Raw genomic sequence first — 25,405 nt, 5'->3', positions numbered from 1 at the left:
AGACCAAACAAATTGCTATATTAGATGAAACATGAGTCTCACTCAGAAGCAAAGGACAAAATTGGTTTTATTTTCAAAGACACTGAAATCATAACAGGCTAAGGCAGAAACTGTGTCTCCTGTTACCAATAAAGGCAAGATTTCCAAATGCAGTTTTGTAAATGACACTAGAATAGGCTTAAATGAGATTGAATCCACTAATAGCCAAAGATGTTTCCACTGAACGCAGAAGGCTCAGGGCCATATATCTTTTAGCGGGAGACAACTTATCCGCCCTGATATTAATAGGGATATGCTGGCAACCATGCATCTTCCTAGCAAAGGCACTTCAAGGACTGATCCTGTGCAAGCAGGGAAACGATGGTCTGTCCCAGTTTAATTCTTTGTGATTATTTACAATAAAGCAGCAGGAGAGACAGAATCTGACCAGAGGCTTGCGTTAGCAGATATTCTTGTGACATTACAAGGGCCAAGTGGGTTGTGGAAAGGAAGCATGGCATGCAGGTGCCAGAGACTGGCATGGCTGTAATACAGCACAGTTGGCAGGGAAAGCAAAGAGGCAGGCGTGACGTGGGACTCATTCTGTCCACTCCTTCTTAATGGCCAAGTTCCATTCCCAGGTGAGATGGTCGTGCTTGTCATCATCGGTGAAGAAGGACTTGTTGCGGTAGTTCCCTCGAGCCATTAAGCCCTTGGGTGCTTCCTCCAGAGGAGTCATGAACTCATATTCTTCTGGCCGTGGTCCATAGCTGCCCACCATGAATGTAGCCTTGTCCACTATGAGAAAACAACCCACAAGAAAAGAGTGTGTCCTACTGGAGATCAACAGATATAGGACAGAACCACAACTTGGAATGTTTTTTTTTTAACTACAACTTCCTTCCCCCCACCAAAAAAACCTCCTGTCCCTGCAGTGTGGCCATGCTGGCTATAGGAGTTTGGAAGTTGCAACCCCAAAAAGTAACATTTCCAAGCTCTGGACAAACAAGTATTTCAGTCTGTGGTCCCAGACCTGTGCTGATCTCAAGCAGTACATGTTGCTAATAGACATACACAAGGGAAGCAACAGATTTCTGGCACGATTTCAATTACCTATATTATGGTACATCACAATGGTTAGGTTGTAGAAGTATAAACCAGGCCTGCACAACTTTTGGCCCTCCAGCTGTTTATGACTTCAGCTCCCAGAAGTCCTGATCATTGGGCAAACTGGCTAGGGCTTCTGGAAGTTGAGTCCTAAACACCTGAAGGGCCACAGGTTGTGCAGGCCTGGCATAAATGGATACTCGTATCAACACTGATCAATTTAAAATTGCAGCAAACTGGACTGTCTCCAATGAATAGGCCCAAAAAGACAAAAATGTTGCCTTTTTTCAAGTGTCACAGTATCACAACATATAAAGCAGAGAGCAGTCTGTCGTCGAAGACCCGGAATCACAGGGTTGTTGTGTGTTTTCCGGGCTTTATGGTCATGTTCCAGAATTATTCTCTCCTGACGTTTAAACAGGTATACCTCACAACCTCTGAGGATTCTTGCCATAGATGTGGGCAAAACGTCAGGAGAGAATACTTCTGGACCATGGCCATACAGCCCGGAAAACACAACAACAACCCAGAGAGCAGTCTACTTGTTATCTCAGACTAGCTACCTATTACAGATAAAGCATGCTATTACAAATGGATTATAGGATCCATAGACAAGAAACAGATATTAGTAACTGGTTTTCTCATTTCTTCTTCAATTTTTTGACAAATTTATATTGAAGAAGGCTAGATAATAGGTAAACACTGCATTGTAATCTGAAGATCTAGAGGAGTGTTTCTGAAAAGGAGTGAAATTTTTGCTTTACTCACCTTTTACTCCTGTCCGATAAGTGTGCTGCACGTATTTCAAACCAGATACAATTTCCCTATTTACCTGCAAAAGAAAAGCAGAGTCTGCAGCTCAGTTCAAATTTCTGTTGTCCTTGGTTAACAGTACCGTCCTCTCCTTCCCGCTTCCTTTCTCATCGCCTCCCTGTTCATGCCAGTTCTTTTTAAGTACTGGAAATGGCACAAAGAAAAATGGTCTCAAGAGCTAGTGCACCCAAAGACAATTGTGTACTTCAACCTAAGAGTGCTTCTTGGTATCCACAATGCCAACCCCAGCTCTTTAGCAAGGCTTTTCCATCACTCATCTTAGTAATACTATATCTTCATTTCCCCCAGATACTCAATGCTGAAGTCCCGACCCCACACCCCAAAATAACTCTTTAAAGCTCTGCACTGTCAAGGTTGAGGATCACTTGAAATGGGGAAAGGAACCAAAAAAGATTTTAAGACTGTTGGCCCTACTTAACAAGGATCTGTGTGGTGGTCTAGCTCCTCAAGCTGCACCCCTCTCCCTCCAGATCTAGAAGTGATTATTGATCTGGTAACCATTTTTTTCAGCCTAAAAAAATTATACACCACTATAAAATTGGTTTTATGAGATTGTGGGCATGGCAGAAGGAGAAAACATATTACTTAGGTATGCAAGATAATCTGATGTATGACAGTTGCTATGGAGCGAAACTAGTGAATTGCTGCACTTTAAAATGATAAATTTAGCTGCAATTTCCTTCTGTTGCAATGTTTTCAAAGTTAGTAATTGATTTGCAAGGAGGATTTAATAATATATATTTACATAATATTCAATTCATGTTATGTCTAGCTGTAAGGAAGTTGATGGGGTTAGCACCCTAACACATTTCCCACTTGATTTATTGTTTATACTAGCTTTGCCTGGCCATGTGTTGCTGTGGCTTATAGGAATCATTTGTTGGCCAGGTGGAATAGCAGTGAATAGCCTTGCAGCCTCAAAGCCTGGCCGTTTTCTGGAGTAGCTAGAGTAGCACCCTTAATCAAAGAGCCTGGTCCTTTGTAGGGGAACCCTTGTTTGGCCAGCTTGAATTGCACTTAATAGTCTTGCAGCTTAAAAGCCTGGCTGCTTCCTACATAGGGCATCCTTGCTAGGCCAGGCTGAATGGGACAGAATAGCCTCGTGGCTTCAAAGCCTGGGGGTTTTCCACATAGGGGAAATCTTGGTTGGTCAGGTTGAATAGCACTGAATAGCCTTGCTGCTTACAAGCCTGGCTGCTTTCTACCTTGCGGAATCCTTGGTTGGCCAGTGTGAATAGCAATTAATAGTCTCGGTGTGGCAGGTATGAATGCTGCAATTAGGAACCTTGATTAGCATTTAATAACCTTGCAGCTTCAAAGCCTGGCTGCTTCCTGCCTGGGGGAATCCTTTGTTTGAGAGGTGTTAGCTGGCCCTGATTGTTTCCTTTCTGGAATTCCCAATTTCCCTGCTTTCAGAGTGTTGCTCTTTATTTACTGTCCTGGTTTTAGAAATTATATTGTTATATATTATTATACCACAGTAATTATTACATATTATATTTATAATCTTATATTATCTGCCAAAGTGCACTCTGCCTCTGCCCTGGGCGCCATTTTGGCTGAGGGAGTTGCTAGGATATGAAGGGGGCGGAGCCTAAAGGCAGTGGGGGGGGGAGGGCTAAAGGCAGCAGAGCCTACCTTTCTAACTTTCCTCTGTAATTTGGACTATGTATTTTTTTATTGAAAGACGTATTTTGGATGACTATGACTTTTGTGGCCAAATCTGGTGTGATTTGGTTCAGTGGTTTTGTTGTTTACTCCATAGTAAAACGAACATTACATTTTTATATATATAGATTAGGCAGTTTTGGAACTAATCATAATCAGACTTCTATCCAAACCATTATTCTAACAACTGACAAATGTTCCAAGATATATTACAAACGATGGCAAAATAATTTTTTTTTTCAAAGTGCCATGTAAAGTCAAAACGCCATCTGTAGTAGATCAGGTATAAATGCATCAGATTCCATTTTGCCAAAATCTACTTTTGGCATACCTTCAGATTCGCATTACAACAGTGATGGCACCAGTTTTACTATTTAGATTGTAAAACATGAAAAATATAAATCAGAAAGGTGCCATTTTACACTGAGTCAGGCTGAAGACAAGAAATCCACAGAACAGGACAGGATCCAGCAGTGGACAGCAAGAGAAGACCCAAGTATTAAAAAGGGCTCACTTTGAAGTGGATCTTGACACAATATTCTTCTCCTTCTTTCATTACATAAGTCTTTTTCTTGAGAGCTTCAAGATCCCCTGTAACAGAAGAAAAACATTTAATTTTGCTATGACTGATAAAAAAAGAACACATTTCCTAGCCTCAAACTCCACTCAAAGACTTTTAGAACTGTAACAGAAGTGGGCATCTTCCAGGGATTGGAGGCCTCTAGCTGGGGATGTTTTAGCTGGAAATCCCATATTAAGCAAAGGGTTGGGCTCAATGGCCCATTTCTAAGTCTATGATTCCAAGAACCCACAGAGCTGCACTTGTTCAATACAGATCCAAATTTCAGCAATGCAAGTTTTCTGAAGGTCAAAAACAGCCCTAGAAGCCCCCAAGTACCCAAGTGAACATTTCAGGTTGCTTCTCCTTCCAGGCCTGTGTCATTGCCTAGGATGGGGATAAATGCCTCGGTATAATTCAAAAATAGGATTCTGGGCTGTATTTCCAACTCCAGTACTCTAAATACATGCAGATGAGTATTTGAATGTGTCTATGTTCCTGAAGAATGAATGTTTGGTCCTGTATGCTTCTGTATTTGTGCGATTCCACTAAGATCAAAATCAAAGAGCACAACTTCTTGGGAAGAATGCTTTTTGTAAATACCACTGAAATGAACAGGATTTGGCTAAGGAGGTCTCTGGTATAAAATGGTGACTAGAAGACTCATGGTGCATCTCACAAGCTGTATGCTGTACGATGTCTTACAATTAAGAAAAAAATGTTTGTGGTATTGCTACCCCCAGAGATTTCAGCTCAAGAGGAAACATCTGAGCTTTGCTATGCCCTGACTTCCTCTCTCAAACAGATAAGAAGCCCATATAAGGTGAAGCGTGACTCCTTCTTACTGGCAATGAACTCTGTAGAAATGCAAGCTGCGACCAGAGCTTGCAAGAGACTGTTTTTCTAGCAAAGGAGAAACTATAGCAAGCACCAATCTTTATTACACTTAACGATTCAAAGATACAAGAGCTTCAGAAAAAATGTTCAGAGGCTAATTTGAATATGTATCATAAAGCTTCAGAAAAAAGGAAACATTGAGGTCATCTAGTTCTGAAATCACATATTCAGGGGTAACTGTGTTGGCCATGCAGCAAAATACAACGAAATCCAAAATCGACAAAAGTTGATATTTTATCAGCCAACCAAAATTCATAAAATATATCATGAAAGCTTTTGATGCTCTGCTGATTTTTTTTCATCAAGCACAAAATGAAACAAAAAAATCATACAGAAGAAGAAAAGTCATAGGCCTATATTTTATATCAGATGCTTTTGTTGATGGGAAGTAAAGGCTGCTTCTTTTCTTGGACATGTGGTAACTAGGAACAAAAGCCAATAAAGGATAGGTAATAAAATTTCGATTCCATTAGCAACAGAAAAATAACATCCCTTGAGACAAACTGGATCTCAAGGGAAATTATTTTTCTGGCCCTGATGGAATTCAGATTTTGTTTTTGCATTTCATAACGGAACTAGATCCTCCAAAGAATTCTAGTTGCTTCAGACTCTCTTACTTTCAGTAGTATACCATCAGGTTGTGGGTATTAGGTTGTTTTGTGTAACATGTTGCTGGGAATCTGAAATCCTTGGATGTGTACTGCAAATCAACTACAGTTACCTTCTACCCAAGTCTTGAAGAAGTTTACGAGACCAAAAGTCCCAGAAACTAATGACCATGCTGTTGAAAGATGCAAGAAATTGCAGTTTAGTTTTGGCAATTTCAAAAATATCATTTGGGAGATGCAAGTAACTTTTCCTGATTTTCCTTATATCCATCTCAATCCACTTCACACCTCTGCTGACTACAAGATCTTAGCTGCAGGATGGAACTTCAATGTAGTATTTGAACACTTGCAGTATTTAATGTTATTGGGACTTTTTGTTTTATATATATATATATATATATATATATATATATATATATATATATATATATAAATGGATAAAATTCCCAGTGTATCCAGGGAAAATATAAGTGGTGGGCCATAAGAAAAGCCATGAGCCAGGAACTTCCAAATTCTAATTTTACATCACTGTACCCACAAAGCTCCTATGCAGCTTCATCTCTCCTCCCCAAAGTGTTGTACTGAGTCTGAGCTCAGAAACATTACTTTTTAGGAAACTTCCACAATTCCCCAGCAGGGGAAATTAGGAACCAAGTGCAGTCTAAGAAAAGAACTTTCCTCAACTCTGGGAGAGCTCAAAGCGGACATACTTTGGATAGAAAGGCACAATGAGATTGCAAGCCACCTGTCCCAATGTATTCTGATCGCTGTAAGCTAAACTGCAAAACCCAAAGGAGCTGTCAGGGGCAAAGAAGATTTTATCAGCAGCAATGAATTGTGTGAGCTATCCATTTTGCACTGCACAAGTTAATGGTGGCAAACATGCACCAACTCGCTAAAAGGATAATCTGCACCTTTTGGCTCTCATCAGAGAGATAACAATAGGGACTCCTGTGATAACCTGCCTATGTTTCAGTTCCTCACTGTGTTCCACATACTATTCCTGAGTGGTGTTGAAAGGAGCAAGCAAAATGACCAGAGGCTTGGAACACTTTCCTTACAAGGACAAACTAAAAGATTTAAGTATCTTTAATTTCTGGGGTTCAGCAGGGGGGCAGTGTACTGAGTTGGATCTTTGCCACCTAGTAATAGCTGTTGTTTGTTGTTTATTCGTTCAGTTGCTTCCAACTCTTTGTGACCTCATGGACCAGCCCACGCCACAGCTCCTAGTAATAGTAGTAGCATTTATATCCCCCCTTTTCTCTCTCAAAGCAGCTAACACTAAAATTCATTCAATGTGTAAATTAAAACTTAAAACATATAAACATTAAAATAGTTTTAAATATAAGAGTATTAAAAACACAGTTTGCTTCTACGCTATATAACCCTTAAGAGGACATCTTACTTTGACCTCAGCCAAAGGGTACACCCAATCCAGGTTTCTGAGAGAACCAGGAATGGGAGAATTACCATATATACTCCAGTGCAAGACAATGTCATATAAAAGTCAATGGCAGATTCTGTGGCCAAAATTATGGATTTTGATATAACCCATGGATAAGTCCAGGGTCACTATCCACTGTCAGCTTATACAGGAGACGAGCATTGGGAGAGCCCCAGATGGGGAAATTGATATAAGTAAGTAGACAGAGAAAATTCCCTCCATTCCACCCACCTCCAACAAAATTAGAACTGAGGTAGCTACAAACTGTCACCCAAGATATTTTTTCAGCCTGCCCCAATCAGAGTATCTCCATGTCAAAAATCTGGAGAGGGGAGGAAGGGATATTTCCACTTCAGGAGGATATCAGGAACAGCATCCTTATGGGAGGTGGAGGTTCAACAGCTGGACTTTTATCAATTCGTCTGTGTTTTAAATAAATTTCAAACTGTTTTAAGATTATTGTTTTTAGCCTGAAACAGATTGGGCAAGTCACGCTCTCTCAACCTTTAAAAAAGTTAATGGCAAACTCCTTCTTAACCCACTTGGGGAAAGCCCCACATTAGATTCACCTTAAGGTTGCCATAATGAGAAACAACATAAAGGCAAACAACAACAAATAAGGATAATAAATATGATGATGATAACAACAAATGCTAAATGTTGTCATTGTGTGGCCACCTGTGATATTGTCAGACCTCAGCTACTGTCATCTTTGGCCACTTGCAGGCCAGGATTAGTGTAATCTGATGTCCAAAAACAGCCAGAGAGCCACTGGTTCTCACCCCTCTCCTAGAGAATATTTTTTGTATTCATAAGACTTAATTTCAACCAAGCTCAGATATTCTTCTCACCCTGATCATCCCTTTATGGAAAGAAACAAAGAAGTTACGTACCAGTGAGATCCATAGTGATCGGTCCTGGAGCACTGGAACAGACTAGAGTGAGCCGAGTGACTATTACATTGGGAACTGATGGATCTGTAGGATCAGACAGAGAAGGTGGTATGTTATACAAACAGGAAGAAATTGTGGAGAGCTTCTGTCTCACTCCTCAAAGACTTCTGCAGCATCAATTACTTCCATTTCATAGGAATCAATTCTCTATCTCCAGGATACAGAGGAACCCTGCATACCCATATAAAGACTATGCCACTTAAGGCCAAAGAGTGCTTTTTGTCTTGTTTCATGGGTGTTAATGCTCTCCTGCTAAAATATTCTGGCTCACAGAACACTAAGTATTTCACATAATGGCAAGGCTGAATAATTCTCCCCCTTCACATTCAGGAAGATGTGAAAGGGGGGATTGATAACTGGATTTGGTTGATTACAAAATATGAACTGCACCCCTGCTTGTTTTTAGATATGCTTAGAATTGCAGCCTACGGGTTCCTCTCAATACCTACCAATTTATTTTTTCCATGAAAAGAACAATCCACCCGCATACTAGGCATTTGAATTAATTCAACATAAAAGCCAATAGCCAAAGAGGGAATAGACAGAAGAGGCATTAATTCTGAAAAGAGGTTTTGATACTTCCTGAAAGCAACTCATTCAAAAGTGGATGCGTCATTGCAGCAAATGCACTCAGGGATAGTGAGGTTGGCCAACACAATTACATCCCTCCTTCATGGTTGGGGTGCTATTTCTGGATATTCCCCATCAGTGCCAATGTTAGTTCTACACCAAAGATGGGCCACTGATGCCTTCCAGGTATTGTTGGATTACCTTCAGCACTGGTTGTCACAGGCTGTGCATCCAACAGTGAGGAAGTATGAAACAATATTTGGAGAGCCCCCGCCCCACATAATGGCCTATATTCTGTTGTTAAGCCTGACTAGAATATACCTACTGGATCAAGTGAATTTACCTGCAAGTTGATTCACCATTCACTAATTGAATTGGTCTTTTTTCTAGTTGGGGCTAACCAACAGGATGACAACCACTGTGTGCCAAAACAAGCTTCTTCCCTATTTTGTGGGTCTTTTGGTCCAGGACTAGGTCCTTTTTTATAAGACATTGAGCCATACCTGCCACCACTGGCCCATCCCCCAGTAGGCACTTTTTGTATTTAGCAAGACTTTCGTCATCCTTGTCCAACTCCTGCAATTCCTGCAGTGACTTCTGAGGTGGGGGCTTGTAGTTCAATTTGCTATCAAGCTCATCTTCTTCATCTTCCACATGCAGCTCTGGTTCTTTCTCAGTCATGGTTGCCCTGGCCTCAGAAGAGGAAGTTGTTGGCCGTTAGTGCGGAAGGAAGAGGCTGTCAGCTGGGTTTCTGATGGAAAAAGAACAATAATTTAGTCACTGGCACAGCCATTTCAACCGCATCAAGAGCATAAGTATTGATAGCATTTGTTATGCGTTAAAAGATTATCTTGAATTCAGACATGCAGTGATCAGACTGTACACCTTTCTATACAAAAAGGTATACAGAATCCTAGAGCAGCATCCAGTATTTGAGTCTCGAATACTTTAAAAAGGCATACAAGTCATAACTCTGCAATCTCAGTCACTGACAACTAGCAGTCTGCTTAATGGTAGAGGACATCATCAACAAGAGAATGTTTACTGAGTCAAAACGTTTATTTGTTACATTGGTATCATGCCTTTTCTCCAATGAGCTTGTGTCAAAACAATCCAAACAACCATTAACATATCTGTCTCCTGTGACTGCACCCTGTATCATGGTTAGCAACAATGGCCAAGATCCTTCATCAGAGGCTATTAATTGTTACTCTATTATTTTGTTTATAATATCTTAATTGGAGCCCCCAGTGGTGCAATTGGGTAAAACTCTTGTGCCGGCAGGACTCTAACCGAAAGGGCGGGGGTTTGAATCCAGAGAGCAGGGTGAGCTCCTGTCTGTTAGTTCTAGCTTGCGGGGACATGAGAGAAGCCTCCCACAAAAACATCTGGGTGTCCCCTGGGCAATGTCCTTGCAGTGGGTAGCATCCTTGCAGATGGCCAATTCTCTCACACCAGAAGCGACATGCAGTTTCTCATTTTGCTCCTGATACAAAACTTAATTGTTATAAGCAATATAGACTTTTCTTTGATCATACTAGATAATCTGTTCATTTCTGTCATTTCAGACTTCTTTACAATCCAATCTTCTCTTGAGGGTAAATCTGTATTCTTCCCTTTTTGAGCATAAAATATTCTTCAAGCTAGAACTATATAATGTGTTAATTAGACAGATTTATTATTTGTAACTGTACAATGTCATAGCTACATCTCCAAGAAGACACACAACTCCTCTTGTGAGCTGTGATTATCAGGAAGATTTGCACAATGCCCTGGCATACTCTGCACAGTCTGTCATAAAGTCTAACAGCCATACCCTTGTGTCAATTTGTTCAATAGTCCCAAAGACATAACTATGGTCCAACTCTCCTTGTGAAAATATAAGCACTGAGCAACATCACAAATCACATTTACATGTTTGTAAATATACAAACAGGTTGCAAGCTAATATGCGTATTTACATTTTAAGAGTCTTGCCCCACAAGATCTACCAATACGCTGCAAATGATAAAACTGTACAATGCAATCACATTCCAGTGGTAGGTATTCAGGCCACAACTTGAGATATTCAGCCAAGATGTTTTCTGCATCAGAGGGCCCTTCCAGACAGGACTTATATCCCATGATCTGATCTCAGGTTTCTGCTTTAAACTGAATTATATGAGTCCACACTGCCAGATAATCTGGGATAAACAGAAAACCTGTGATCAGATCCAGAGATACAGGGCCTTTCTGGAAGGGCCCAGAGAAGTCAACACCCTTCTTTTTTTCTTGTTGTTTGCCTTGAAATTCTTCCCAAATTATCAGGACCCTAACATAACTTATCACAGGGTTTTCTAAGACTGAGAGTGTGTCTTGCCCAAAGTCACACAATGGGTTTTCAAGTTTGAGCGGAAATTCGAACCCTGATATAGTCTAACGCCCAAATCACTGCACCATATTAGGATTCCCCTCTCCTTTCGCCTCCACATCCTTTAGCCAGTTGAAGTTAGAGTGTAGAAATACACCAAGAGATGCCAACACTATGATATCAATGTATTTATTGTAGTGTTCAGAACCTTTGCTGCAGCTAGCAATGCTCTCAAAATGACTTACATAGCAACAACAAGAACAAAAAAATCCCAGACAATCCTTGCCTAAAAGGACTGAGATCTGAAAAGAAATGACACGAAAGGAAAAGGAGATAGGGAAACAAAAACCAAGAATATCCAAGCACATATTCTTCTTGTTAAAGAGATTATGATTTGTATTCTGGCTCTTATAAATTTCTCCATAGGTTGAGAATCCCTTATCCAGAAATCCAAAACCCAAGGTACTCCAAAATCCAAAATTGTCTACATGAGTGACTGACAGAGTGACGCCTTTGCTTTCTGATGGTCCAATACACACAAATTGGTTTGATGCGCAAAATTATTTAAAAATAGATATTTTGTAGTAAATATTTCATTTTTTTAAAGAATCTGAAATTCAAAACATCTCTGATTCTAAGCATTTCAAGTAAAGGATACTAAACCTGTACTAGAAACCAGAAAAACTTGCTAATTGTGAGACTGGGGAATTTTGGGCATGAGCAATTGCCCACTATTTTTGACATTGTCAGTGATTCAGGGTTCTTCTTACCTGAAGCAGGAACAGGGCAGACAGTTAGCAACCATGGCTTCTCATTAATTTAATGCATTTTTGTGTGGATTCTGGTAATAATTCTCTGTGGGAAATTCAATCATAGGCCAGTAGGTGACAGTTCTACTGTAGGGGTAGATTTATTTTGTAGAATGAATATAGTTGGACACCACTTTAACTGCCAAGGCTCAAAGCTATAGATTCCTGGGATTTGAAGTTTGGTAAGGCACCAGCACTTTGGAGCAGTGAAGGCAAAAGACATTGTCAAAGTACAAATTCCAGGATCCATGGCCTTGAGCCATAGCAGTTAAAGTGGTGTCAAACTGAATTAATTCAACTGCATCCTAGGATTTTTTTTTAAAAAAAAACAGGTTCTAAAGCTGATCATACGATCAAGATTCAAAATAGGGGTTAAGTGTTTGCTGGTATGCAGGAAAACCTCAGCTCTACGTACATCAGCCTAGCATTATTTCTGTAACAAAATGTTCCACAGACTTATTCATTGTGCAATACAAGCGGCTTTTTTTAGAAACAAGCACCAACATTCCTGCATAAAACAACCATCATGATCAAATTCAACCTCGATCAATAATACCCCTGGCAATCGAAAACAATCAAATATTCCATGCTGCATCTTAAAGGGATCTCTAGCCATTGAGCACAGAGAAAACATTTAGAAAGCAAAACAATTAAGAAAAATACCTGAACGGAGCCTATAATGGAACATTTAAACAAAGCCGACAAAGGATCCAGCAGCAAATATCATGCAATTTCTCAACTGCATAAGACTCAAAATAGCTGTTCCCTCTGCTGTGACCAGGTCCTTTTCCTTTGCAGGAAGGAAGGAAGGAAGTATGCGGCTTGTTCTCATGGCAACTCATGCCCTGGCTGGAGACTCTTAGGAGAAGGAGGAGTAGCAACCAAGCATAGAGACTTCCCCAAAAAGAGGAGGAAGAAACACTGGATTTAATGGGCAGTGACTTTCCCAGCAGTAACCTAACCTGGAGATCACTGTGCGACATAAGAAGAACCAGTCCGTTAACATGCTTTCATACCCGGAAACAAAGAAAGAAAAGGAGTGATGGAAAAATGGACAAAGACAGAATGTATATGCAGAAAGATTAAAAGAGGAATAAGAAAGAGCACTGAAGTAGGAGACATTCAACAATCAAAAGTGATGAAAGGAAGACCTTCAAGAAACAATAATTGGCTGGATTTATAATGGGAGTGCTTTATGGCCAAAAGAAAGACACCAAAGCAAGAAAATATTAGCCACATACTCCCACAGGACATTTTGAGGAAGATTAGATTATAATGATAAGGAGCCCCTGATGGAGCAGCGGGTTAAACCGCTGAGCTGCTGAACTTGCTGACAGAAAGGTCGGCTGTTCGAATCCCGGGAGCAGAATGAGCGCCCGCTGTTAGCCCCAGCTCCTGCCAACCTATCAGTTTGAAAACATGCAAATGTGACTAGATCAATAGGTACCACTCCGATAACAGCGCTCCATGCAGTCATGCTGGCCACATGACCTTGGAGGTGTATACGGACAATGCCAGCTCTTCAACTTAGAACTGGAGATGCGCACCAACCCCCAGAGTTGGACATGACTAGATTCAATGTCAGGGGGAAACCTTTAACTGTACATTAGATTATAATTACCTTAAATGAATATTTGTCATGATAAGAGCAAGTAAACACTGGCTATATAATTTCACAGGACATTTGGAGGAAGATTAAATGTACTAACTATACAAATTATAATGGACCTAAATGCAGCCTGTCCTAATTTTGAACCAAACAGATCAAGATCATTTTTTTTCTCATATTGCAACACACCATGAAGGAGAAAATAATGTCCTGTGCAGATGTTACCAGTTCTGCTGAACACGATCGGCCTTCTGTAGCCACAGATTCAGCCATCCACGGCTTGAAATTTTAAAAATCAAAAACAAAACTCTAGATTCACTTACTGAAAATTCTAATTGCAAATCCTAGCATTCCATTGAATACTGTAAGGCCATGAGAGTTTAACTGTATCTTAATGAAGGGTCCCAGGAAGGAAATGAGGCCAGGCAATTTAAGTCCTATTCATAAAAGACAGATCAGCCTGGTTTGACACTGAATGCTGACTGTTAAGAACCTGAAGTCAGCCATGAGACTTTGCTCTGATCTGAGTCAAGCCAAGATGTTGACCCTTAGAAAGAAATATAAAAATTTATAAAATCAAAGAAAAATAATTATGCCACCATAACTTGGTCTGGACTTGAAATAGCAGCAAAGAGTCATTATTCGACTATATTTTGGCATTCTGTAGCAGGAACAGAGATTTTCCTTGATATACCAAACTCAGTCATACAAAGCATTCTGGACATAGAAACACAGAAAGATCTAGCCACCCTCAGCAAGGTTGCTAACCTAAAATAGTTGTGTCTATATAAACATACCTTTCAAATTGCTAAGCATCTAAAAATTCCCTTGAGCTAGATTTGATCAGCTTGATATAATGGTCAGATATGAGAGGTTTAAGGAGCCCCAGTGGCAAAGTGTGTGAAAGCACTGAGCTGCTGAACTTGCAGACCAAAAGGTCCCAGTTTCAAACCCCGGGAGCAGCGTGAGCGGCCGCTGTTAGCTCCAGCTTCTGCCAACCTAGCAGTTTGAAAACATGCAAATGTGAGTAGATCAATTGGTACTGCTCCAGCGGGAAGGTAACAGCGCTCCATGCAGTCATGCCGGCCACATGACCTTGGAGGTGTCTACGGACAACGCCGGCTCTTCGGCTTAGAAATGGAGATGAGCACCAACCTCCAGAGTCAGACATGACTGGACTTAACGTCAGGGGAAGCCTTGACCTATGAGAGGTTTAATAGCATCCCTTATAATGAACTGATATGTATCTGAGGCACACTTGAAATTGAGGGTATAGCATACATATTATTTGATTGTAAATTGTATCAGAAGGTTAGAGACTTGTACCTTGGTCCATGTATCAAATGGACAATTTATTGGAATCTTACATTAGAACAACATATTTTATGTGAGGGTTTCTTTGAGTTTTCCGGGCTGTTTGGCCATGTTCCAGAAGCACTCTTTCCTGATGTTTCACCCACATATATGGCAAGCATTCTCAGAGGTTGTGAGGTACCTTCTAGAACATGGCCATACAGCCTGGAAAACTCACAGCAACCAACTGATTCCAGCGATGAAAGCCTTCAACAACATATTTTATGTGTGGCCAAGACCCAAAAATAACATATAAAACATCTCTGTATTTAAGTAAAGCAATACTTCTGAGATCCACATATGTGGGCTGATCAAGGTAAATTGTAGGGGGGATAGGGAAATATGATGTGTATATTCACTCAGTTTTATCATACTTATTTACTGTATTATTATAAGTGTCTTATTTAACTTATTGCATAGAGGTTTATTAAGTTGTAGCAAGCTTTATTGTTTGATTCGGTTCAGTGATATGGCCTAAGGACTAATCAATAAAATGTATTTATGTATGTATGTATTTATTTATCTATTTGTAAAAGGACTGCTACGTGGGGGCCAGCTGAAATCCAAGACACAGTGGAGTCTGCTTCATGTGGACAAGTTACTTGTGTATAGTGCTCCCCTCTTGAACCAGAAAACTGCATCACAAATCCACATGCCTCCAGAGAAGACTGTCTGCTGTGCTATAGAAGATGCAAGAAATAAAACAAGCATCAAGAATTTTGAATGTCAAGAAGCCATTCCTTCATGCAGTCAGTCTCAGAAATATTTTCAATGAAAGAAAAAAACTACTAAACCATGTTACCTCTAGTGGAATGCACAAAATTAAGAAAGATGCTCAGCAAATGCAAAACGAACAATCAACCAAAAAGAGAGAAAAAAGGTGTCCAAGAATGATCAAAGTTAATTGCACTTTTGTCCAAGTCAACTCCAACTCATGACTGTTGTGGTTTTAATTGGAGGCGGTCTGTCATTGCCATCTTTTAAGACTGAGGACAGATCTACAGTGACCATTTAATGCAGTTTCAAACCAATATTGAAGGAAGTAGTTTTGCTGTGTAGATAATTACATCTGTAACCAGTTTGAGGCCTGGATGGTGATTACACAAATTGCAGAGCACTAATGTGTTGAGGCAGTGTTTCTCCAACTGTGCTCCTCCAGGTGTTTTGGACTTCAGCTCCCAGAAATCCCAGCCCGCTTCCCAGATGTTTGGAATTGTGGGAGCTGAAGTCCAAAACATCTGGAGGAGCACAGTTTGAGAAACTCTGTGTTAAGGGAAAAAATTTTCACACTTTTAAGGGATTTTGTTGTCTGGCCATCATAGTTTGAACCCAGCTTTGAACTGCATGAAATGGTCAGTGTAGATGAGGCCTGAAAGAGTGGGATTCACCAAAATCATCCAGTGAGCTTCCAAGGCTAAGTGACAATGTGTCCCCTGACCTTTTGTAGTCCAACTCTCAGACTATCACTCCACACTGAATCTCACACATAAAAGAAATTTAACTACTGTCATTAAAAGACCCACATTCAAAAGGCATATCCTCATATATGACCATACCATGTGTTCCAGTAAAAGCACTTCTCCAGTTCGGTAAAGTGCATGCTCCCAAAGCAGAAAAGCAAAATGGCTGGAGACACATAAAGAAAGCAGAAAAAGATCACTGGATGAGCTACAGAGAAGATTAAACTGAGACAAAAAGGTGCAAAGAGAAACCAAGAGGTATAAAGAAACACTGAACATATACACAGTACACCAGCAACTTCTTTTATGAGAAAAGATGTTGTCGCTCCTCTGCGCCCACCTAAAATGAAACAATTCATCATAGTCCTGTCTGATTCATGGAGGCTGACAATTGCAGCATATCTCCTTGGCTCCCTCAATCCCCTTCCCACTCACTTTTAAAAAACTATAAGAAAATAAGAAAGGAGAGAAAAAGACCGCATATTCTAAAAAAAGATATAGAGGATTACATTCCTTCTTGTCAGAACAACCACTTTTGTCTGCCTTCATCAATATTTTCTCCTTTTTCAAATAAAATTTAGAAATTCCAAATTTCGGCTCAAAAGGGAGTTTAGATACCCAGTACCACTTATTCTTGGCCATATTTTTATCACCTCCCTTCACACCTGAGCCTGGAAACAGAAAGAATATAGTATATCCAATCACCGACCATTCAGAGGTTCCTTCAAAAACCTTTAACTAGTTCTGTGATGAAGAAAGAATGGGATACAATCATTAGAAGGAGTTTATTTTAATTTTGCAATTTGCAGAGGATAAATAAAGATAATGTATCCAAAATGGTGATATTGATCAAACTATCCCCACCAATTCACCAATGAGTTTCTGAGACCACAGGATACCTCCCATCTCAGTTTCCACGTAGCAATTCAATAATGATGATGATGATGATGATGATGCTTTATTTGTACCCTGTCCTGTCTCCCCAAGGTGACTCATAATAAAACACTCTTCAAACAATGAGAGTGCAATATCCTGAAAAGCACCAATTTAATCAGCTAAGTGGTGTTAATAATAACAGACCCCTTTATTTGATTAGCTCTTCAATGTTTATGAGTTCAACACTGGTCTTTCCAGACTCCCATATGCAAGTCTGCAAGTCTGGCTGCTTGAAAAGGAACAAGTATATTGGTTAGAAGGCTACACATAAGCAACTGCATTGTACACCAGTGGGGTTTCAAAATTTACATGATGATGATGTGGATTCAAACTTGTAATGCTCAGCCTTGAATGTGAGGAACACTACTCTTTCAGTTCCTCCATCTTCACAGCTGCAGCCTGTTTTCACTTCCCATCTTTCTTCTAATAAGACTAAGCAGAGCCTGGAAAGCAGAGATTACTTTTTGGATTTCACTGCCAGTAGCCATGCGGGCTGGAGGATACTGAGATTTACTATGTTACATTGCTTTGATCAACAAGTTGCTGCTTTCCAAACATGACACATGATGATCCTATGCTAATATCACTTTAGGTGACACCAATGTTCAACAAAGAAAGCCTTTTCTTTTGGAAAAGTGAAAAAAAGATGCTGAAGCAGATTTCACTGCTTAGCTCCATATCAGAACCAATTCATAACAGCAAGTGAAGAAACTGAAGTCCCTTCTACAATGCCATATAATCCAGTTCAAGGCAGATAGATTTTATATGGCAGTGTAGAAGGGGCCTGAGTAGCTTAAACTGTGGATCCCAACCCCAAATGGGGTATCCTTAACTCAATGTTGCATACTCTGGCCCATCCTCTTTTCTGATATCAGCTAGCTAGCCAAGAAATAGCTTCCTGAGATCTACAGAGATACTCGCATGAACACCTAAGTAAGCGAGAGCTCAAAAGTGGCAGGCTAAAACCCAGAATCTCAATCAGTGGCTGATACCAAATGAGAAACTGCCTCCTGGGCACACAGAAGGCTGGGAGACTTGGAAGGTGCTGAACAGACTGAACTCTAGCACCACGAGATGCAGAGCCAATCTTAAGAAATGGGACTACAAAGTGGAGTCCTCGACATGCAAGTGTGGGGGAGAGCAAACCACAGACCACTTACTACAATGCAGTCTGAGCTCTTCCACATGCAAAATGGAGGACCTCTTACAGAAGAGGCACTTCAAGTGGCCAGCTTCTGGTCAAAGGAAATCTAGTATAATGCCAAGTTTTTAACTTTGTGGGGTTTTTTTTAATAACTGTACCCTCAATTCACTTCTGACACGATAAATAAACTCAGTCTTGGGGTTGCAAAAATAAACTGGCAATTGTTAAAAGGTTTCTGAGTGATATCTAGACATTTATACAAATTTGTTAGCAACAACATGCAATATTTACACTGGACTCTGCAGAAATAAAGTTTTGCAAATGCAGAGTTATTATCAGTAAATATTTCATTTTTATATCCATTTTATATATCTGTATACCTGAGGTTATGAAATAATTTCTCGGGCAGAAAGGAGTCATGAGTGGAAATGTCTTAAGAAGCCCTGCTTTAGAAATCTCTAGGGACTGCAAAACATAATGTGCTTCAAAACAGATGGGGCACAACTAGAACCAAATATATATATACAGGATGCATGTGTTTGCTTGTACACCATCAAGCTTAGAAAAGGGTCTACCAGCAGGTTTCACTTGCCCTTTAATTTTCTAACAAAAGCATGTGGTTTGGGGATGTTAAAAACAAAAATCATTCCTCTCTCTATCTCTCCTCTCTATCTCCCCATTTCTTCCCCATTCTTTCACTCTCAGTATCTGCTTCCATCTCGGTAGCTCTTCTTTGTTAGCACCCAGGATTTTAAATTGTTTCCATAGTACCACATTGCTTCAGTATTCCCAGAAAAGAAACAAAGGATTTAGATTCCCGAATTATGCTATAAAGAAGACACTGCTTTTAAGAAGGAGATTAAGATTTTACTTGTTACTGCTGGTATCAATTTCACAACACACAGGAGGAAGAAATCTTTCTTCCCTTTAAGTTAATGCTTAAGAAATTAAACAGAGTGAGTACATGACATTCTCATTATTCTTCTGTTCCTATTATAATTCGCTCTTTGCTGGACAAAAAGTAGGTCCTAGCTCTGTCATTTTCTTCCTTGATATTTAATTTTTCTGTCTTAAGAATTGATGAGGCAATTACTATATTCAGTCTCCAAGCAGGCTAGCTGAAGAATGGAATTACAAATTTCATTATATTACAGATGGAAGAAGAGCATGAGAAATACGTATGCACAAACAGTGCACACAGAACAATTTTACCTCCTAATAGTATATGTTATTTTATTCTATACTCAATATCTGAATACCTAAGGAACCCGATCCTATCTGATCTTGGTGAGCCCTAGTTAGTACTAGGATGAGACAGTGCCAACAAATACCACACTATATTTCAGAGGGAGGAACTAGCAAAACCACCTCTGAATATTCCTTGCCTAAGGAAACCCAATGAAATTCATGAGGTCACCATAAATATGCAATTTCTAGATACATGCACAAACTTATAATTCAGAGTTAGCAAATTCCAACTTATGCAAACCCATATGTTAAATAGGGATGCCAAGTTTGTTTTCCAATGTAGCCCTCCACCTCCAGATGGTGCATAAGAAATTACAACCCAGGGAAGAAAGGGATCAATCCAATTTTATTCCCAAACATAAGTCATCCGTTGGTATCAATTAGACTTGCATATAATGACTAACAAGTCCCATTGGTTTCAATGGACTTACTGGGAACAGAACTGTATTTAGCTTAAAACCTTTCCTTGAATGCGACAGTGATGGAGTAAGCCTCCCTTGCTTTATCTTTTTTGCCATTTTTAAAACACAGCAGCCATGCAAGGAAAAACATAGTTTGCAATCATAACATAGAAAAGAGTAGAATATTCACTCTTTTATTGGCTCTCTTGTCTACAGAGCCATTGTTCTCTAGACTTCTAGAGAGCATCTGCACTGTATAATTAATATATTTTGACAGCACTCTAATTGCCATGGTTCAATAGTATGGGATCCTGGGATTTGTAATTTAGTGAGATACCAGCACTCTTCAGCAGAGAAGGCAAAAGATCATAGCATTGAACGAAGTCAGTTAAAAGTATTGTCAATCCGAATTAATTCCACCTTGTAGAATTCCACCTAGAGTCTCTTCAGCTAAGATATGGACTAGTAGAGGGCCTTTTTAAACTCAGTTAAGATATGGACTAGTAGAGCCTTACAGCACTCAGATTATGAAAACCCCTCCCTGTAGAGGCCCAGCTGGGCTCCTTCTTTAATGATCTCCTGGTATGCCAAATGCTAGGGAGTTTTCTAGGTTGCATTACTTCTGAGTCTATTTATACTGTTTGTTCTGGTTTTTATTAGGTCAGAAGGTAGGACAGTATCATTCTCATTTCCATCTTTATTGCTATGGCAGAAAAAACAGGGGAAATCCTGAGGAAGGTTTTTCCAGCACAGGCCCCATGTAACACAAAATTAGCACAGGATGGATCCTGCCATTAGGGTGAGGTGGAAACCCAACTCATGCCCCGGCCAGATTTTCACTGTCATGAATGGAGAACAAGGTCTCAGGCTGGATCTACACTGCCATATAAAATCCAGATCATCTGCTTTGAACTGGATTATATGGAACTCCCTTCCAAAGGAAATTAGACAAGCCCCTACATTGTCTTCCTTTCACAAAGACTTGAAAACCTGAATGTTTCAGCTTGAATTTGATAATGCCTAGTCCCTAGTTATAAATGCCCAGTCCCTAGGTTTCACAATAATATTCTGTTCTCTGCACTTTATCTAATACCCGGCCCTATGATATACTGCTTGCACTATCCCATGCCCAGCCCTTTTATAGCCTGGTCACACCCATTGTAGTACGGCAGTTGGTTTTGTTGCCTATTCTTTTGATTGAGTTTAACGCTGCTGTTTTATATTCATATGTTTTATTGAATTGTGCTTTTATCTGGATTGTAAAATTTAACTATGTTTTAGTAAGCCGTCCCGAGTCCCATATTAAGTTATTATAGCAGTGTGTACTCATATATCCCAGTTGAAATCATATAGGGTGGATTATCTGCTTTGATAATATGGCAGTGTAGATCCAGCCTTAATGATACAAGTTAAGTATCCCTTATCCAAAATACTTGGGAGCATAAGTGTTTGGGATTTTGTATTTTTTGGTTTTTGTATGACCTGTACTTGCATATTCGTGCTTTGTGAAATATCCAGCAGATGAGACTAAAGTCTAAACACAACATTCATTCATTCATGATTCATACATATCTTAAGGAAATAGGCCGAGGTAATTTTATATACAACATGTTTAATAACTGTATACATGAATCCAAGTTTGTGTACATTTAGCCATCAGACACCCATGTAGTCAGTTTGGAGAAACTTGGATATTGGCATTCTGGATAAGGGATATTCAGCATCTATTGACTACACAGCAGAGTGAGGAAATTATACTTGTGGAATTTCTAATAAATATGGGAAGACAGAAAGATGGATGCCACTTTTGCAGCCTTGATGGACACTTGCTACTACACCTTAAGAGAGAAAAAATTCTGATTGAAATTTTTATATCTATTTTAAAAAGCAAGGCTACCATTTGTCGTGAGCCAAACCCAAGAGTGCAACCTCTTCCCAAGGCAGCAAGAGGAGTCAAGCCAGACCTAAGTGCATGTCCCTCTGCAGGTACATCTACATCAGAGCTTTCCAAACTCTGTATTGACCTATTCATACGTCAGCTGCAGAGGGTGTGTCTCTCAGACATAACAAAACATGATAAACACCTAGGAAATGTATGTGATTATCTTACAAACCATATATTTCTTAAAAAATATCAACGAAATGAGACACGTTGCGTCCCCATCCATTTATGTATGTGTCCATATCTCTTATATGGTGTTGGCTTAACCTCCAGTTTGCTAGTAAACTGAATTACTGTGTTGCGAAATGATGCATGTTTAAAAATGAAATGTTTAGGCAGCTTTGATCTACATGGTAGAATGAGAAGGAGGTAAGCCTAAGGGTGCATCTACACTGACACTTTAGCTTCCATGGCTCAATGCTATGAAATAATATTTACTATTAATGGGTTGTCGAAGGCTTTCATGGCGGAAATCACTGGGTTGCTGTGAGTTTTCCAGGCTGTTATGGCCATGTTCCAAAAGTATTCTTTCCAGATGTTTCATGACGTTCTTTCCTGACGACAAGTCTACATAGGGACCACCAAACGCAGCATTGCCCAAACATGAATCAAGGCACATGAAGGGCACTGCAGACTAAAGGCACTCAACCAGAGAAGTCAGCCATAGCAGAGCACCTGATGAACCAACTGTCAAGGTTTTATATCATTTCTTAAGTGAAAATTGGTGATTGTAAGGATCATGACCAAATACTGTATGGCCAGCAACAATCAAGCCACCTGCTAGAGATGGAGTACTACTAATAGAGACTTAGTACATTGTGGTACTTGAGGTTGGTGATTGAATGCTGAGCTGGAGTTGCTGGAGATGATTTATCCAAGTTGGAGTTGCCAGAGGTGTATTGTTGCTGCAACATCTGGAGAACAAGACTGTGGCATCTTGCTGAAGATAAGGACGTTATTGTTTACTATTCATCGTGTGGAAGCAGCTGAAAAATTCAAGGACTCTGCTGTATTTGTAAATACCTTTATATAAATATTTTCTTTGTTAAAGAGACAGTTTGTTTTTGGGCATTCTCCTTAACCAGAGGGTAAAGGTTCTGAGGAAATGGGGTTGCAAAATTTAGAACTCCAATTAACGGGCGCAACACCAACCTGGACACAGCATATTATTTGAGGACACAGAAATGCTGGACCACTCTAACAACCACCATGTCAGACTACACAGAGAAGCCATTGAAATCCACAAGCATGTGGACAATTTCAACAGAAAGGAGGAAACCATGAAAATGAACAAAATCTGGCTGCCAGTATTTAAAAAACTCTAAAATCTGGACAGTAAATAAAGAACACCACTCAGAAAACATGGGAATTCCAGACAAGAAACAATCAGGGCCAGCTAACATCTCCCAACAAAGGATTCCCCCAGGCAGGAAGCAGCCAGGCTTTGAAGCTGCAAGGCTTTTCAATGCTAATCAAGGTGATCAATTGCAACATTCACACTTGCCTACAACAGCAAGAGTTTTCTCCCACCCTGGACATTACACAGATATATAAACCCCACTTGCCTAGTTTCCAACAGACCTGACAATCTCTGAGTATGCCTGCCATAGAGGTAGGCGAAATGTCAAGAGAGAATGCTTCTGGAACATGGCCATACACCCCGGAAAACTCATAGCAACCCAGTGGCGTTTGGATTTAGATACAAGGCATGTGGATAGGACAAGGAAGAAACAGAGACTAATTTGGAGCCTATGATACCTTTATATATACTATTTAAATAGAAAATGGTGACCCCTGAAAGAATATATATTATCTGAGAAATGATTATGGAACCCTAATAGCTGGGAAGCATTGCACTGCATGCAACAAACACTTATAAATGTATGTCTATTTGAATAAATAAATGAATAAATAAAACTTTTAAAATGCCCTTTCATTTTTCTCTAGCCTGTGAGTCACAAAGGCACTTGGGTTGCAATTCCCATTATCCTCAGCATGGTGGATGATCAAAAGCTTTGGGATAACATTCAGGAACCCAAAGAAAGCAGAGGCCACTCCTTGGGAGGCTTTGAAGCAGAGGCTGAATGGCCATCTGTTGGGGGTGCTTTGCATGTGATTTTCCTGCTTCTTGGCAGGGGGTTGGACTGGGTGGCCCATGATGTCTCATCCAACTCTGATTCTATAAATTGGGTAAAAACTAAAGAGCACTGGACGCTGTGTAAAAATATTATGCTTGACCCTCTGTATCCATGGATTCTCCCCTCTATGGATTCAATGTCCTTTTGGCCTCTTCCAAACAGCTAAATAAAATCCCACATTATCTGCTTTGAGCTATGGCAGTGTGGACTCAGATAACCCAATTCAAAGAAGATATGGTGGGATTTTCTGCCTTGATCTTCTAGGTTATATGGCAGTGTAGAAGACAACCATAAAGCTGATGAAAATGAATGAAGTAGAGGCACCCTGGAGCTTGTCTCCTTCCAGGCAGAAGTGGACCCTGATCTAAAAATAAGGAAATGGAACAAGAGAGAGAGAGAGCGAAAGAGGCCCTTGGGGTTTCAGTGACTGATGGGCGAGCTTCGGCAAAGGAAGGAAGGGGGTGGAATGGAATTTTCCACTGTGTCGGGCGCAAAAGGAAAGGCAGACCGCGGATAAGGGGGACTCGAGCCTCGTGCCCTGGAGCAGGACTGGCTCAATCCCTCTGCCTCCTAGAAACAAAGCAACTTTCTAGGAATGCTTCCATTTTCCCTGCAGCTTTCCTCCTCCTCCTCCTCCTCTTTGCCTTGCATCGTGCGCCTTTGTGGCTGCGCTCCTTTCTTCTCTATCTGCAAAGCACCCTCTAGTCTAGCTGGAGTCCCCACGCATCCTGCCTCCTTCCTTCCTTGCTTCTTTCTCCCTCGCCCCCGGCCACCCACTCTCCCCTTTCCGGGGTGGAAGGACCCCCTACTTACTTACTTACTGGCCTCCTTCTCCTCCGTCCAGGGTCCTTCCCTCCCTCTGCTTGGAGCTTTTTGGCAGTTCGAAGCAGGAAGGAAGTTGGTGAAAAAAAAATAATCATACAAAAAAAAAATCTGTCTTGAAGAGGAAGCCCCGGGCTGCGGCGTGGCTGCTTTTTCCTACCGTGTGCGCACCACACAGGCATTTCATTTTTTAATCAGGGGACTCTCTGGGCTAAAAACACCCTGAGACAGCCATGGGCAAACTTGGTCCCTCCAGGTGTTTTGGACTTCAACTCCCACAATCCCTAACAGCCGGTAGGCTGTTAGGGATTGTGGGAGTTGAAGTCCAAAACACCTGGAGGGACCAAGTTTGCTCATGCATGTCTTAACATGTCACAAAAGATCCATTGCTTCAGGACCTGGCTTAGATTCTTTCTTTCCTTCTTGTTATGCGATATGCATTCCTACGATGGGTTGCTGTGGGTTTTCCGAGCTGTGTGACCACGTTCCAGAAGCATTCTTTCCTGAGGTTTTGCCCACATCTATGGCAGGCATCCTCAGAGGTTGTTGAGGTCTGTAGGAAACTAGGAAAGTG

The 25,405-nt window shown here is 40.4% G+C and overlaps 1 protein-coding gene across 4 annotated transcripts; it reads right to left on the bottom strand.

Moving 5' to 3' along the window:
- Positions 1-49: 49 nt before the first annotated feature.
- arhgdib (Rho GDP dissociation inhibitor beta) lies at positions 50-24,989 on the bottom strand. 4 transcript variants are annotated; one of them, XM_008110789.3, is made up of 6 exons: positions 24,831-24,989; positions 9,123-9,370; positions 7,990-8,073; positions 4,103-4,179; positions 1,855-1,918; positions 50-777 (listed from the first exon to the last, which is right to left on the bottom strand). In XM_008110789.3, exons 2-6 carry the CDS (start codon positions 9,298-9,300, stop codon positions 578-580), a joined length of 603 nt encoding a protein of 200 aa, XP_008108996.1. In that variant the 5' UTR covers positions 9,301-9,370; positions 24,831-24,989; the 3' UTR covers positions 50-577. The 4 variants fall into 4 exon arrangements, with proteins under 4 accessions (XP_008108996.1, XP_008108995.1, XP_003221132.1 ...); XM_008110788.3 differs by having other exon boundaries at positions 24,827-24,985; XM_003221084.4 differs by having other exon boundaries at positions 24,823-24,983.
- Positions 24,990-25,405: the final 416 nt, after the last annotated feature.

This window comes from Anolis carolinensis, chromosome 5 (assembly GCF_035594765.1).
Source record: "Anolis carolinensis isolate JA03-04 chromosome 5, rAnoCar3.1.pri, whole genome shotgun sequence".
In the NCBI taxonomy this organism is placed as follows: domain Eukaryota; kingdom Metazoa; phylum Chordata; class Lepidosauria; order Squamata; family Dactyloidae; genus Anolis; species Anolis carolinensis.
Note: the sequence above shows the minus strand (reverse complement) of the source record. Positions and strands in the feature narration are given on the sequence as shown.